The sequence below is a fragment of the Sorex araneus genome, chromosome 2, assembly GCF_027595985.1.
Source record: "Sorex araneus isolate mSorAra2 chromosome 2, mSorAra2.pri, whole genome shotgun sequence".
NCBI classification, from domain to species: domain Eukaryota; kingdom Metazoa; phylum Chordata; class Mammalia; order Eulipotyphla; family Soricidae; genus Sorex; species Sorex araneus.
Window position 1 is genome coordinate 117,947,420 of NC_073303.1, and position 14,574 is coordinate 117,961,993.

Sequence of the window (14,574 nt, forward strand, 5' to 3'; positions counted from 1 at the left end):
TAGAAGGAGCCATAGTTCTCCAGTAAGTGAAATCAAATAATCAGGCCTGAATAGGAGTAAGGTCACTTAGGAAACGGTATGGGAGATATTAGAGGTATGGGGCAAATGGAGTAAGAAAATGTTCGGAGCTTACTGTGATAATCTGCGCTTGAACTAAGGCAGTTAAAGACAGGGAATGGCCAATTTACAGCATTTGCTACAAAAGGGTCCTCAAACAGCAGCTTAAGTGCTAACTGGGGATCTTGTAGGAAATACAGAATCTCGTGCCATAGCCCTACCTTCAGGATCGGTATCTTACAAGCTCCTCAGGTTATCTATGCATCTAGAAGGTACCACTCACAGATAAGAGATACAGTAGGGGCGGTTACAAGAGCATGATCGGTTTGAGGTGTTCATGGAACATCCATGGAAGCTAATCCATATAGCAGGTGGGTATATGGATCTGGAGGCAGGGTTGAAGTCTGATTTGGAGATGCAATTTAACAGTTATCAACCTGTTAATATTTGAAGCCATGGTCGGAGCCAAGTTTCTTATGATTTGCCCAGGAAGTTTATCATTAGGTAGAGGGCCCAGGAGAAAGCCTCAAGAAACACCATTATTTAATGTCCCATACAGCAAAAGGTACTCCACAAGAAAGAGAAGGAACTTCCAGCAGAAGGAAGAAATAATCAGGAGTGGGAAGAAAGTTCCAAGTGGCAGGATGGTCAACAATTTCATTTTCCAGCAGAGGTCACATAAGGATAGGTAAGTGTCCATCGGATTTGGCATCTTGATGTCAGAATAAAGCTATGGGTGGAGGTTATTTCCCATTAAGTTCTTTCTTGACCTTAGTATGTGGGGCAGCAATTTAGAGTTTCTGCTTTCAAAGTTCAGCTGAGTTGAAAGTGTGAGCCAGTTTGGTATGGAGCCAGTTTGCAAATGTTCTCTCTTCCATTAGGATGGTAAATTCTTTGAGGAATAAGGAAGGCACATAAAGATGAGTAAGACCCAGTCCTAATCCTCAGTTTTCAACAAATAAGAAGACAACTTAATACAAGATGGGACACATATTGTAAAATATTATAGGGATTCAAAAGACTATATCCAAACAATCAGAAGAGGCTACTTATTTCTTCTCAGTTGTTAACACAGAAATTTGCACATATTTAATACTTAAACCATATTAACTGCTGAGTTCTTCTCTCCAACAAATCTTGTAAATTATCAATAAAGTCCCAGTTATCCAAAATCCAAGGAAACTTCAAACTCATTCATGAGATATTTATTAAAATAACACATTTAGGGAAAAAATCAGTACAATGTATACATCATTACTGAAAACTGTATACCATCATACAAAAAAGGATTTTATTTTGGAAAACTGTTTCCTAATTTATGGCAAGTTTTACTTTCAGAAATAAAACCACAAAACAACGCAATCTAATTCAATCTTAAAGGCTGGCATGCTGAGCAAGGAATGTTCTTATTCTTTGTAGGAGCTCCTTCTTTACACTGTCAGGTACCAGGGCTGAAATATAAAAATAAAAATATAAGAGTAAAAAGATTACAATTACTAAATACAATTTGAGATATGTTTTATTCAGGATAATCAGTGAACTATCCCATATAAAATACATCCCACAATGATAAGAAAACATTCAAAAATAAATGGAATAGGAAAGACTCATTTAAAACAGTCTGTAACAGATAAATCTGATTCAAATGTAGGACTTTATGCCTGGCTAAAAGTATCAAAAACAGGGTCAAGGAGACTGATCAAAAGCTGAACACTTGCTTTGCATGTGGGAGGAGACCTGGATCTGACCCTTGGCACAAGGTCCCCTGAGCACTGCCAGAAGAGTCTTGAGCACAGAGGCGGGAGTATCCCAAATACTGCAAAGTGTGCTCCCAATCCCCTTTTCCCTCCCAAACACCAAAAATGAAGTCTAAAAACAAAACCTAGGGAAATGGCCTGATCGCTTTACTGTACAATTTCAAAACTGATACATAAAAACAAAACAACCCTCCCTCCACACCCACCAAAAAACCCAAAAAACACACGATCAGCAAAGCAATGGAAAACACAACACAGGAGATAAGGAAAACAAGAAACACACAGCCCTTGAGTGAACAAGTGGCATCATGAAGTCATGAGAATGAAATTTAAAACCCACTTTCTGATATGTTTACAAACTAGGTTGACTAAAATCCAAAGGTCAATAATACTCTATGTTGGCTAGACTCAGAAAACTGGCACTCATTCATAGACCTTGGGAATAAAAAATGGCATGCACATATTTGGAAAGATAACTTGGCAAAATGTGGTTGAAATAAAGATACATACTCTTGACTCAAAAGATTGAAAAAAAAAATCCCCTGCAATTCAAGCAGTTCCCAGAACCCATGAAAATGATTTCTAAGCAGAGGATGAATATGGCTCCCAAATAAACAAAAAATAAAAAAAGAAACAAAAATTGCAGTTGCTGTTGATTTTTCACCTTTTAAATTTTGAACCATGTGACTATATTATCCAAGTATTAAATTATACATTAAGAAACTGACATTCTGCACTTTGAAATGTTAATATTCAATGTTAATATACAATATCTTTTCTTTTTCGGGTAATAAGGAAAACAGAATAAAGACTTCTGATATTGTTTTTATCCAAAGAAATGAAGAAAATTCAGATATAGTTCACTGTTTCCAGAGAAATCCACAAATAAACACACCATGTGAATACTCTTCGTAAATTTAATTTAAGTGTGTCTACAGATACGATGCAATTTAGTCTACTGCAAATGTGATCAGTATGTATATGAAAAACTAAATTTCTAACAGAAAGTATGGTGATGGAGGTTTGTCGTTGCCCGGGGACAGGACAGGGCATAGACCATAAAGGAACAGCTAGAGGGAGAGTTTTGGGTTTGGAGGTTCCGTGAAGCACAAAATTCAGATCTTTGTACCTGAAACAAAACCAAAACCCAAACCAAACATCAAATAGTTAATTTCACTGTCTTAAAATATTTCTAGTCTTAACAATTAAAAGGAAAAAGCCCTGAAAATGAAAACAAAACAATTTCTTCTTTTGACAGGGGTGTTATAAGGGGCTTTATATAAGTGACCAAATGACTTATGATTTATAAGGGACCAAGATCCTAAGTGTTGAAGAAGCAAGGAACAGTTCCTGAATGCTAACAGAGTAAACCAAAGTTAGAGATACCAAAGAGATGCAAAAAAAAATAGTGAAAATTATTTTAAAATATAAATCTATGATGGAAAAAAAATTTGTTTCAAAAAAGAAAAGAAAAAAAAGTCTTGTTTTTAGCCAGTCACAGGCAAAGGAAATGATTAAAAAGATCAAATTCTGTAACTCCTTCTCAGCAGGTGCACAGCTCAGGGAAGGAATATTTTCTAGCAATTTTCTTCAAATTTATTTGGCTTTCACATTAAATTTTTTTACTATTTCTGTGAGAAAACAACGTATGGGACCATCTAAATTAATCTACTTCCTTCCACCTACCAGTACCAATTTTTTTTTCTGAAGTGAAAATACTGTAGCTACATCAGAGATAAAAATATACTATATCTCCTAGATTCATAAATAACCCAAGTGCTAACTTCCTCTCTCTCCTTTATCTTCTGTGAGTAAGGTAAAACAGAGAAAAAGTGAAGGAAGTGGGAAAGTTAGCTAAAGGGCTGCAGCACATGCACTGCATACAGGAGGCTTAAATATTCAATCCCCGGTACTGTATGGTGTCCCCACTCTCCTCCTAGGAATAATTCCCTGAACACTATTAGGTGTGGACTCCTAAAACAAAACCAACAAGAATGTAGCTGTGGTGTGAGCTTTAAGTATGGATCCAAATTCTTAATTAGACATTGAAAAGGAGAGAGCTTTATTTTTAATAAAGCAAGTGATAGATAGCAAAGCACGACAAGGGCTGGATAAAACTGTTATTAATATTTATGTAGTGTCAGGCCATATCTAATTAAAATTCAAAAATCTTGGCTTCAAGTGTTATGTCCCTCTACAGAATCTCTATGTGTATACCTATTTCGCAGCCTACTTATATACTGTTCTAGAGGGCAAAAACATTTACACCTTTTATCTCCTTCATTATTCAAAACCATGCTACCAAGGCAGGTAAGCCATTACAGCTCTTCTCAGTAAGGATTTCCAGGTACCCAAATAAAGGAGGCAGAGATGTGGGCCAGAAGGCATGCCTCATACACAGAGGATCTGAATCTGATTCCAGGCATTGCCGGGGAGTGGAGAGAATAACCAATTCAAACAATTTTTGAAAAATGCATTTGGCTGTTTGACAAAGCTTAACAAGCAGAGAGGGGAACAGGCTCTGAAGCCGCCTCACCCCCAACACCCACAGGTTCCTTACCTCTGCCTTTTGGTGTGATTTCAGCCACCAAGTCATCAACAGTAACGTGTTCTAGTCCTTTTTCTTTAATTACCTCTTATGCAAAAGCAAAAAACAAATCATATCATTTAAAATCATTATCTGTAAGAAAGATTTTCATAGAGGAAGGGTTAAGATCATGTTTTTAGATTGCAGGCTGGTCTTTAAAAAATAAGAGGATACTTCTTTTTTCTTTTCTAACGAAGATTTAGTTCAACCTTAAAACACATTAAGAATCCAAAAGATCAAAACACAAACAAAAGGTCTACTGATCTCCCAGCTAAGTAACATTTAACACTCAGAATGAATTTGAACTGCAAACTCAAATAAATATTTGCCAAGAGCTGGAAACATGTAACTGTGCATTTCTTTATTTCATTATACAATGATACTAGATTTTTAACATATGGAAGGAGCAAAATACTGAGTCTGTGAACGTGTAGCACAATATTAAAATAAGTAACAACTTTACTCCTCTTTGTTCTTTAGATTGAGCCAAAAGGGAAGATGGAAAAATTGATATTACTTAATGGTCTTCTATTATGTACTTGGTACCTTACATAATTTTAACAGAAAATATCTAAATGACTTGCATATTTTCCTACTTTTACAGGTGAGACAGCTAAAGCTTACAACTCATCTAAACATGAGCTGAAAATCAGCCCTAGTTTTTTACCGAAGTCTGTATGTATTCAAAATCTATGCTTTTTCTAATCTGACTTCTTTGTAGAAACCATGACAATACAATGATGTTCATTAGAAATACCCAGAACTCCATCATAGCAAAGTCTGAGCAAAAAACTGGCTTGTCTTAGTAACACCTATAATCAACGCGGAACAATTTAACAAGCTTCCATTATAATTTTTAAAAAGCAATTATAATTCTCTAAGAGCTTTTACAGAGAAATCGTTCAAAATAATATTGCTAAAGACAGGAGACAGAATTCCTGTAAGTTTGCCAACCATAAAGTGCTCAGTTCATTAACTAAAAACACTAATTTTATTAGGAATAACTAACATTCACTTTGAGTAGAGTAGGAGTACCATTAAAAAAAAAAACTGCCTTCACTTGTTTCAGGAAAACCACAAAGAACTAAAATTTTAGGAATTAGCCTTACATATTGAGAGGAGGAAATCATTACTACTATAAAAATCAATTTTCTATTGTTTAAAGTTATGCTTGAGCACTCAATATACCTTAAATTCTTTTTCCCAGTGTACCCAAACCAACATACTTGGGAACAAAGGAATTAGTGTATCTTCTAAATGAAATTGATTACCTTTACAGTGTGCCTTCAATTGATCCTTCCAGCCGCATTCAATTAATTTAGCTCTCAGCAACTCTTTGAGGCTGTTGAATGAGAAGTGTTTCCAATTAAACTACAGCAATGTACATACAATACCTTAGGTAGGAATGTTTTAGGCAAAGATTCATCGTTTAATTAAAAATCCCCAGCCATACTTGCATGTTTTAACATAGTTGACTTATTTTTGACTTAGTGAATGCTGAGTATGCTGCTACTTTCAGATTGCCAATGGGAAAACTTAACAGTGGCTATATAGAAGCTTTGAGCAAACGGAAAGTTAACGATGCAGAGTTGCTTTTCCCTGATGAGGCTAAAGAGCAAACCTCAACCAAAAATTACTTTTTCTTTCTTAGCTTTTTTGGAGTTAATGAGTTGACCTTGCACTATACTATTCTGCAAAGAATCTGAGAAAAAAAAAGGATTCTAAGCTAAGTAACCACAACCTAGACATACTTTATCTTAATTGTAATCACTTTTTTACCTAAAGTTGTCTTTATTAGTTCCAACTGTATTAACATTTAGCTCATAGTTATTATTATTAGGCCCATTTTTTAAGTTTCATATTTATCCCATTTGCTTGCTATTTTTTAAATACGAGTCACATCTAGACATGCTTGGTCTAGTAATGCAGTGCTCAGGAACTTCCAGGGCCAAGGCCTGTGGTGCTGGGGGTGAGTTGGCATGCAGTGCCAGGCATGAACTCAGGCCCGGTACATGTTAGTCAGGTGCTCTTACCACTTTAACTATCTCTCTGGACCCTTGATACAGTGTTTTTAAGGTTTGAGTGAAGGCCATCTGCTGAACAGAGAAAACAAAGAAATCACTATTTATTCAGTATAGCTCAGATCTGCTCTTGGATGCCTCCTGGCCACTGCCAGGGATCACATGCAGTGCTGGAGAACTGAACCAGGGTAGGGTATTGCAAGGCAGGCACCTTAATCTTTATATTCTCTCTCTAGCTCCAATATACATAAGCTTCTGATGCCACAGCAGTATCTACTTTATAAGCTGCAGTATCTCTATGCCAATATATTTCATGTGTGTATGTATGCTAATATGTTTTGTGAGTGCGTGCATTTAGAACTCAAATAAATGCAGTCAGAATTAGCTTTCGTATATAAGATGAGGACTGGAGCGATAGCACAGCGGGTAGGGCGTTTGCCTTGCACGCGGCCGACCCAGGTTTGATTCCTCTGTCCCTCTTGGAGAGCCCAGCAAGCTACCATGGCGTATTTGATATGCCAAAAACCAGTAGTAACAAGTCTCACAATGGAGATGTTACTGGTGCCCACTCGAGCAAATCGATGAACAACGGGACAACTGTGCTATATAAGATGAAGTGAAAAAAGCTTCAGTGGACCAGCATTTTTTAACCTGGAATCATACAGCCCCCATGTGGGCTCCCAGGATATTTATTTTTTTTTCCTTTTGGGTCACGCCTGATGATGCACAAGGGTTACTCCTGGCTCACACTCAGGAATTACTCCTGGCAGTGCTTCGGGGACCACATGGGATAGTGGAAATTGAACCGGGGTCAGCCATGTGCAAGGCAAATGCCCTACCTGCTGTGCTATTGCTCCAGCCCGCTCCCAGGATATTTAAAGGAGATCGATCACAGGTGAAAATTATGTAATGGGTGGGGGGGGTCACAGCATGAGACTCAGGGGTCAATTGGTAGGACAGGGGGGCCAGAAAAATGAAACAAGGTTGGAAGAGCCAGTCTAAGCAAGGTTGAGAAAACAGATAAACTGAAACAGCAGAAATATACAGGCAATAAAACACAAGGGGTAGGAGTGATGGGATTAAGAAACAGATTTATGGTCAGAGATGATGACAGTTTAAATATATTTGCCAGTATTTATAACCTTAAGAATAGAACTGGTGTACAGATTTAAATAGAAAATTGCCACATAAACTTACATCCACTAATTGTGGACAGAAGAATATACTTTGCTTATATATAAATATTTGTAATCTCTATTAGATTTTTTTTTCTCTTGGTTTTTAGATTCGGCAGAGCTAAGGACTGACTCCTGTCTCTGTATTCTGGTTCACAGTTCGAAGTATTTGGAGGACCATATGAGATGCTGGAGATTGAAAAAGGGTTGGCTGCATGGAAGACAAGTAAATTAAAACCTATACTATCCCTTAGGCCCCTATTATTACTCTTTTGATTTTCATGAGCTATAAAGCAAAGATTTAATATCTGATATTCTCTTAAAAGAGTTCCTTTCTTATTTAAGTCTTTTAAAATCTGACCTTCATTTCCTCATCTGTAAAATCAAGTGGACAGGACAAAATAGTTCTCAAGAAACCTATTCTCTGCCCTTCTTGCACTTTCTATTTCCATCTACCAAGAACATTCTAGATCATTTACCACTTTTAGGTTACTCGTTGAATGGAAAACAGCATCTCTGAAATCTTAGAACTCAAATACTCATACTCATACTATGACCACAAATGCTCATCCTTTGGCTCTCTACCCTGACCTACATCTATTTATTTATTGGGGTCTGGAGAGCTTACTCAGGGCTTACTCCTGGCCTCTGTTCAGGGATTATTTCCAGCAGGGTCCAGAGACCACATGGTATGCCGGTGATCAAACCCAGTCCAGTGTTCAAGGTAAGCTCCCTGCCGGCTGTACTACTTGCTTTGGTCTCCCTCTACCCTAATTTCATCCCTCTAATCTCACAGACTTCCCTGTCCTTTGCTCCAACAAATCTTCAAAATTATAATTATTGTATTTTTCACTATGCCGTACAGTCATTATATAACATTTAATTCTAAGACTGTTCTTTCTTATGTTTCAAGAATTATGTAACTGGCATATGTTCATCATAATTTAGTTGACAATGTTTTCTCTTCCCATTGGGGGAAAAAATACTGAATGTGCATTGCAACTAGTGGCATTCTGAGTGCACCAAAATGGTGTTTTGTTGGTATTTTCTTTTCCTTTTGCCATAACCACTCCTGCAAATCCTCAAACTAGATTATATTTTTTTCTTCATAACATGTCATATATTAAACAAAACTGCCTCTCTTTAAGTATCTCATCAAGTGACTGTTCCATCTTGAAATTTGTTTTTTCCTTCTTTCTATAACTCAAACCCAACTTGAGCTTCTTTGCTACATCAATGTTATCTTGTCCTAATAGCAAGAAACCTGGGAAGGTTCATTACTCAGCAACTTTGTTAAGACTCACACAAGTCAACTGAGGAGGAAGCCTTAGTAATTTTAAATGAAATTTCAAAAAATATACAGTAGAGTCAAAATGGTTTTCAATCTCTGCCACCACCCCCTAATTCAATCACTGTGACTGGATCCTTATATCAAAGTTGCCTAAATTGTTTCTGCTATTTCCCTCCTCTGATGTCTCCTTCAACTGCTCAAAATCCCCCAGTGTCTTCCCATTGACTTAGAATATTAGAACCTGCCTGTGGTTTTCCACTTTTTTTAACACTCGTAGCTTGACCGGTACTAGCCTAAATGACTTTGCAATCTTGTCCCCTTCCCATCAGTGTTTTACCCTTTCTCTTACCCCAATTTTTTTTTTCTTTTTGGATCACACCCGGTGATGCACAGGGGTTACTCCTGGCTCTGCACTCAGGAATTACCCCTGGCGGTGCTCAAAGGATCATATGGGATGCTGGGAATCGAACCCGGGTCAGCTGCGTGCAAGGCAAACGCCCTACCCGCTGTGCTATTGCTCCAGCCCCAAATTTAACTTTCTTTAGCTAAGTGCTTGTCAAAAAAGTCAGGCAAGTTACTACCACAATATTGTACTTCGTGGAGTTGTCCAACTCCATCACATTCTTCTGATCTGTCAGAAGACATTTTTCCTATCTAGAAATAAAATATTCATTTTCTGCTTTATATTTCCTCTAGAACTTATCACCATCTGACATGTTACACATATTTTGTCTCCTTCCAATAGAATGCAGACTCCAGAAAAAAAAAAAAAAAACAACTTTACTGTATCCAAAATGTTAAAGCACATTTTTAAGAGTATAAAACAGAAACTCAGTAGCTGAGCTACATGAATTAAAAACCAAACTGATTAAAAGTCAATCCTCTATACAGTGTTTTGCATTCTTTCCTTCTTCCTTGCCCCATGTATCAAGAAAGGCTGATCTGGGCTGGAGCAATAGCACAGCAGGTCTTGCACGTGGCTGACCCGGGGTTCAATTCCCAGTATCCCATATGGTTCCCCGAGCACCGCCAGGAGTAATTCCTGAGTGCATGAGCCAGGAGTAACCCCTGTGCATCGCCAGGTGTAACCCAAAAAGCAAAAAAATAAATAAATAAACAAAAATTAAAAAATGGCTGATTTTACTTAAAAATAAACAAAAACAAGAAAAACTAACTAAACAACTGAGTTCTACTTTCTGCTATTTTAATTCAACCTGGTTAATTATTCTAATATGGATTTCTGTAATCTAGAACTTTGAGTATATCCTCCACATGCAGAATATCACGTAAATTTGTAAATGTAAACTTGATCCAGTTATTCCCTTTCTTTAACTCTTCTAATAATTTCACTTCTCTGGAATAAAATTAGCCACATATATATCGCAAATATGCTATTTTTTTACTTTCTTTGATGGGCAACATCTCTATCACTCAGTGTATGAAATCTGGGTAGTGTTCTCATGACAGAAATGGTATCTAGGAAGGCCAGAGAGGTAGTACAGCGCATTTGCTTTGCATGTAACCAAACTGGGTTTAATCCCCAGCATCCCATACGGTCCCGAGCCTGGTGGGAATAATCACTGAACACAGAACCGGGAATAGGCCCTAAACACTGCCCTGGATGACCAAAAAAGCCAAAGAGAAAAAGACAACCAAAAAGCCCCCCTCTAATCTAAGCAATGCTGATCATAACTTGTGTATTACGTAAGATGGTAATCAAGCTAGATTCACTGCTGAGAAATAATTTCAGGAGGAAGGCGGCCTGAGGCTAGAGAGATGTGAATTTTGAACTACTAAATCTCTTGTCATGTTGTGGGTAGTCTTTTTTTTGAGAATACCAAAAGCAGAGCGGAGAAGCGGAAGGCCTTCTTGACAATTTTTTAGTGCCTGAAACAAAACCTGGAGTATAGAAAAAATGTTTTTTGGTTTGGGGCCACAGGCAGCGGTGCTCAGGGATCAGTCCCAACAATGCTGGGGTGGGGGAGAAGCATGAGGAGCCAGGGAGAGAAGCTGGGCTGGCCACGCACAAAGCAGACACTGCTGCCTGCGGCACGACCTCTCTGGTCCCAGCTCTAGACAGTTTTAGTTAATGCATACTTTCTTTTTGTTAAGCTAGTATCTGTGTCAGTCTCTCACTATCATTAAAAGTTCTGATTTATATAAACCCACAATTCTGTTTTCTGCTGCAGTTATACAGCTTTCGCACTCTATAATCTAGCCTTGTAGATTTTAGTAACTTGTATTTTTTTAGTTACTCAGTACATCATCATGTGACAAATTTAAATGTGCGTATTATTTTGTATCTGTCTAGACTGCCTTCTTTCCTGTACTGGCCCGGGGTACTGATAATCCTTCTTTCCCAGGCTTTTTTTTTTTTTTAAATAGTCAGGAGTCCTTGATTGATTACTTTACCCCCAGGTAAAACCAAAATATACCTTCTGTTCTTTCCATATCTCTTACATATCCTATCACCAAAAGCCATTCCTGCTTCCTTAGCCTCCTCTCCATACTTCCAAACCTGTTCATTCTTTAAATATCTTTAAATATCTACCTGGCTAATTATGTGCTAGGTAAGATGCTGGGTATACAACTGTATTTTTCCTGCCAAGAAACTTAAATTATACTAGCAACTACCAATTAGCAAAGCAAATGGTTATGATACAAGGTGACTAAGCACTATGAAAGAGCAAAGTTACCAGCGATTAAACAGATTCCTAGAAAGGCTACTGGAATTACCACCTGAAATATGAGCCACAACGAACTGAAGATGAAGAAAAGGAGAAGAAAGCAGAAACAGTAGAAACTGCCCCAAGGTTAAGAGAATTTGGTAACTGAAGGTGGTTTTATCATGTCGTCCCCTTGTCAAAACTTGGGTAGTACCATGTGTTAAATTAAGTTATTCAGACAGATGTTTTTCTTCATTAGAATACAATTTTGGAAAGACATTCCTTGCTCACCTTTCTTCACGGTCCCCTCTCCCCCAACTCTTGCTAATACTGCACTGTGTCTTGATGATGTGAAGAATAGAAGCTTTTGATGGTTCTTTTCATTGATATGAATTTTGTCCTTTGACTATTCACAGTATAACCACAATTTAAAGATGTTAACTGTGATCAATTACTTACCGTTCTCTTTCTCCAGTTTCTATCAACTTTTGGTTAATCGCTGCTCTCATCTGCGCATCTTTGTTCATCTTGCTAACCTGAACATCAACAAATTATTTTCAGATACAGGACGCTTATAAAGCAGTTTCTTCTAAATTCTTAGGCAAGCATCCCGATACAGTGAACATTCTATCAATTAAAGGAGAATACACTTCAACAATGCCACGCTACCCTTATAATTATTTACTGCACCCCAAGAAGTGCTAACCAGTAACGTCACTTTCCCCACCCTTTATGAGACGAATATCTGCATCCTAATAATAATTAAGTTATTAAACACGTAGAAGCCTGAATCTCATCTAATTCCTAGCACGTATTCATTTAAGCATTGTTGACCTAATTAGCATTTTACAGATGAGAAAACTGAGGCCCTGACAAAGAACTCATTCCTTTGAATTCAGGTACTTAGACCCCAGGAACCCCAACACTACTACACCTGCTCCAATTATAGGGAGCAGGTCAACATGTATGCACTTAACTGCACTAAACATTGGGGGGAGTGGGAAGGTGGCAGGGGAGAAGCCACGGAACGGAAACCACCAATGACAGGCTTCTCACTGGTGGCCAAGTATGAAATTCCCGGCGAAGGTTCTGGATGCTTCCTTGCCTTTTCGGTGAGCTGGAGCAACAATTCCAGCCGCCAGGCTGGCGCTTAAAAAGGTCTCCATCCAACTCGTGGAGCAGAGCTGGCCGAGATCGAAGGGGGAAGCAAATCTCAAACTCAGTCCGAACTTAAGAACGCCTCAATTTTTAGCCATAAACAAACAAACCAAAACATTTTAAAAAAATTTGCAAGAACAAGCCAAGACGGTGCAGACTGAGAGAGAAGTTAAGTTTGGAGCATTTGCCACCCGTTAACCTTCACACGTTCATTGACTTCGGCTGCGTCTCGCCGACACGAAAACTCAGGACTGACTGGCAGAGTTTTCGGAGGGGTGGGGGGTGGGGGATACAAAAACATCTTGGCGGCGAACGGGGAACAGAAAGGGGCTGAGAAGGGAAGGGGGGCCCGTGCGTTTCCGTGGCTCTAAGGACTAAACCTCCTCCCCACTCGCCCCTCCACGTAAAACCATTCTCAGGTCGCATCAGTTGCATTTCTAGCACCTTCGGGGCTTGCCGTCGCCCCGGACCCCGCTGCTGCGATCCGCACAGTGACCTTGGACAAGTCACTGCATTTCCTGAGGCCTCAGTTTTCTCACGGGTTAAAAAAAAAATTAAAAAAATGTAAAAAAAAATTAAATTAAAAAAATAATAATAAATAAAACCCCCAAACCCGGGCGCTAGGGGAATCCCTCCCGGTGCCGACATCCTTCCGGGCAGAGGCTCGGGCGGAGACGGCGGCAGAGAGGGGAGGAGCCAGGAAACAAAGCGCCGCCTGGCCCCGGGCCAGCTCCGCCAGCACGCCCAGCCCGAGCCCGGCAGGCCCGCGAGCGCGGGTCGGGGAAGCTAACGCGAGACAGGACAGCGAAAGGAGCCTGGGCCGGGCCCGGGTCCCGGCCCCGAGGACCACGGGCATAGCTCACCACCATCACCGCGGGCGAGGGCCGTCCCTTCCCAGCGACGAAATGACCCTTGCGCTGGCCACCGTTACCTACCACACTCTTCGGCTGCCCAGACTTAGACCCTCAGTAGCTCGGGCACCTAAGCGCACAGAGCGCTCGCACACGCATTTCCGGGGCGGGCTCTCGCCGCCCTGCCTATCAGAGGAGAAACTCAGCGGCGCGGGCCGCCCCCTGCTCGCGCGGTCTTCTGGGAAAGAGAGTCCGGGCCCGGCTGGGGGCGGCGGGCACGGAGGGGCCCGGAGAACTACAAGTCCCGGCAGGCCACGGGCGGCTTGGTCCCGGCACTACATTTCCCCGAAGGCACCCTGCGCCGCGGTGTCTGCTGGGATGGGAACCACGCCGCTTCCCAGCCTGGGTGCTCGGAGAGAGGCGCGGAGCTTTCAAGCAGAGCTTCAGTCCGTCTCCCGCTAGTAGGACCCCGGCGCGCCATGGAGGTGGCGGCTAATTGCTCCCTGCGCGTGAAGAGACCGCTGCTGGATCCTCGCTTCGAGGGTTACAAGCTTTCCCTCGAGCCGCTGCCCTGCTACCAGCTGGAGCTTGACGCAGGTGGGAAACGGCTGCGCCCCGCTCACTCTCCCCCTGCCCGTTCCCGGGCCCCGAACTCTTCTTGCGTTGGCGCGTCCCTTTCGGACTTCTGCCAGCCAGGCCGCCGTGCTTTCCTCCTCCCGAGCCCCGCGAGGGTGGACTCAGGGGGACGCGCGACCCCGAACGCCCCGTGGGGGAGCCTCCTCGCGGCTCCAGCCTGGCGGGGCACCGGGCGAGCCTGTCTCTCTGTGTGAGCGGGCTTGGGGTGCTGCTGCCGGCGCGCGGGGCCGCCTCTCCCGGACCTGCCTCCTGCCGCCGAGGGACTCGGGACGGGCTTTGCTCCTCCGGAGCATGCTCTCTCTAAACGCGAGCGTTGGGAAATCGCGCCTGCACACAGGACCCCCGCCCCTCCCACCACGGTCCTGTCACCTGTCC

The 14,574-nt window shown here is 41.0% G+C and overlaps 2 protein-coding genes across 2 annotated transcripts in view; one reads left to right on the forward strand and one right to left on the reverse strand.

Moving 5' to 3' along the window:
- Window positions 1-583: 583 nt before the first annotated feature.
- Window positions 584-13,568, reverse strand: ENY2 (ENY2 transcription and export complex 2 subunit). The gene is made up of 5 exons (XM_055127608.1): window positions 13,326-13,568; window positions 12,014-12,090; window positions 5,673-5,743; window positions 4,375-4,494; window positions 584-1,508 (listed from the first exon to the last, which is right to left on the reverse strand). Exons 1-4 carry the CDS (start codon window positions 13,566-13,568, stop codon window positions 4,478-4,480), a joined length of 408 nt encoding a protein of 135 aa, XP_054983583.1. The 3' UTR covers window positions 584-1,508; window positions 4,375-4,477.
- A 359-nt stretch (window positions 13,569-13,927) lies between these two features.
- The window catches only part of NUDCD1 (NudC domain containing 1), a 72,122-nt gene continuing 71,475 nt past the window's right edge, over window positions 13,928-14,574 (forward strand). The window contains exon 1 of the mRNA XM_004607665.2: window positions 13,928-14,160. Within this exon, the coding sequence (XP_004607722.2) occupies window positions 14,043-14,160 (118 nt within the window). The 5' untranslated portion in view covers window positions 13,928-14,042. The remainder of the gene's footprint in view (window positions 14,161-14,574) is intronic.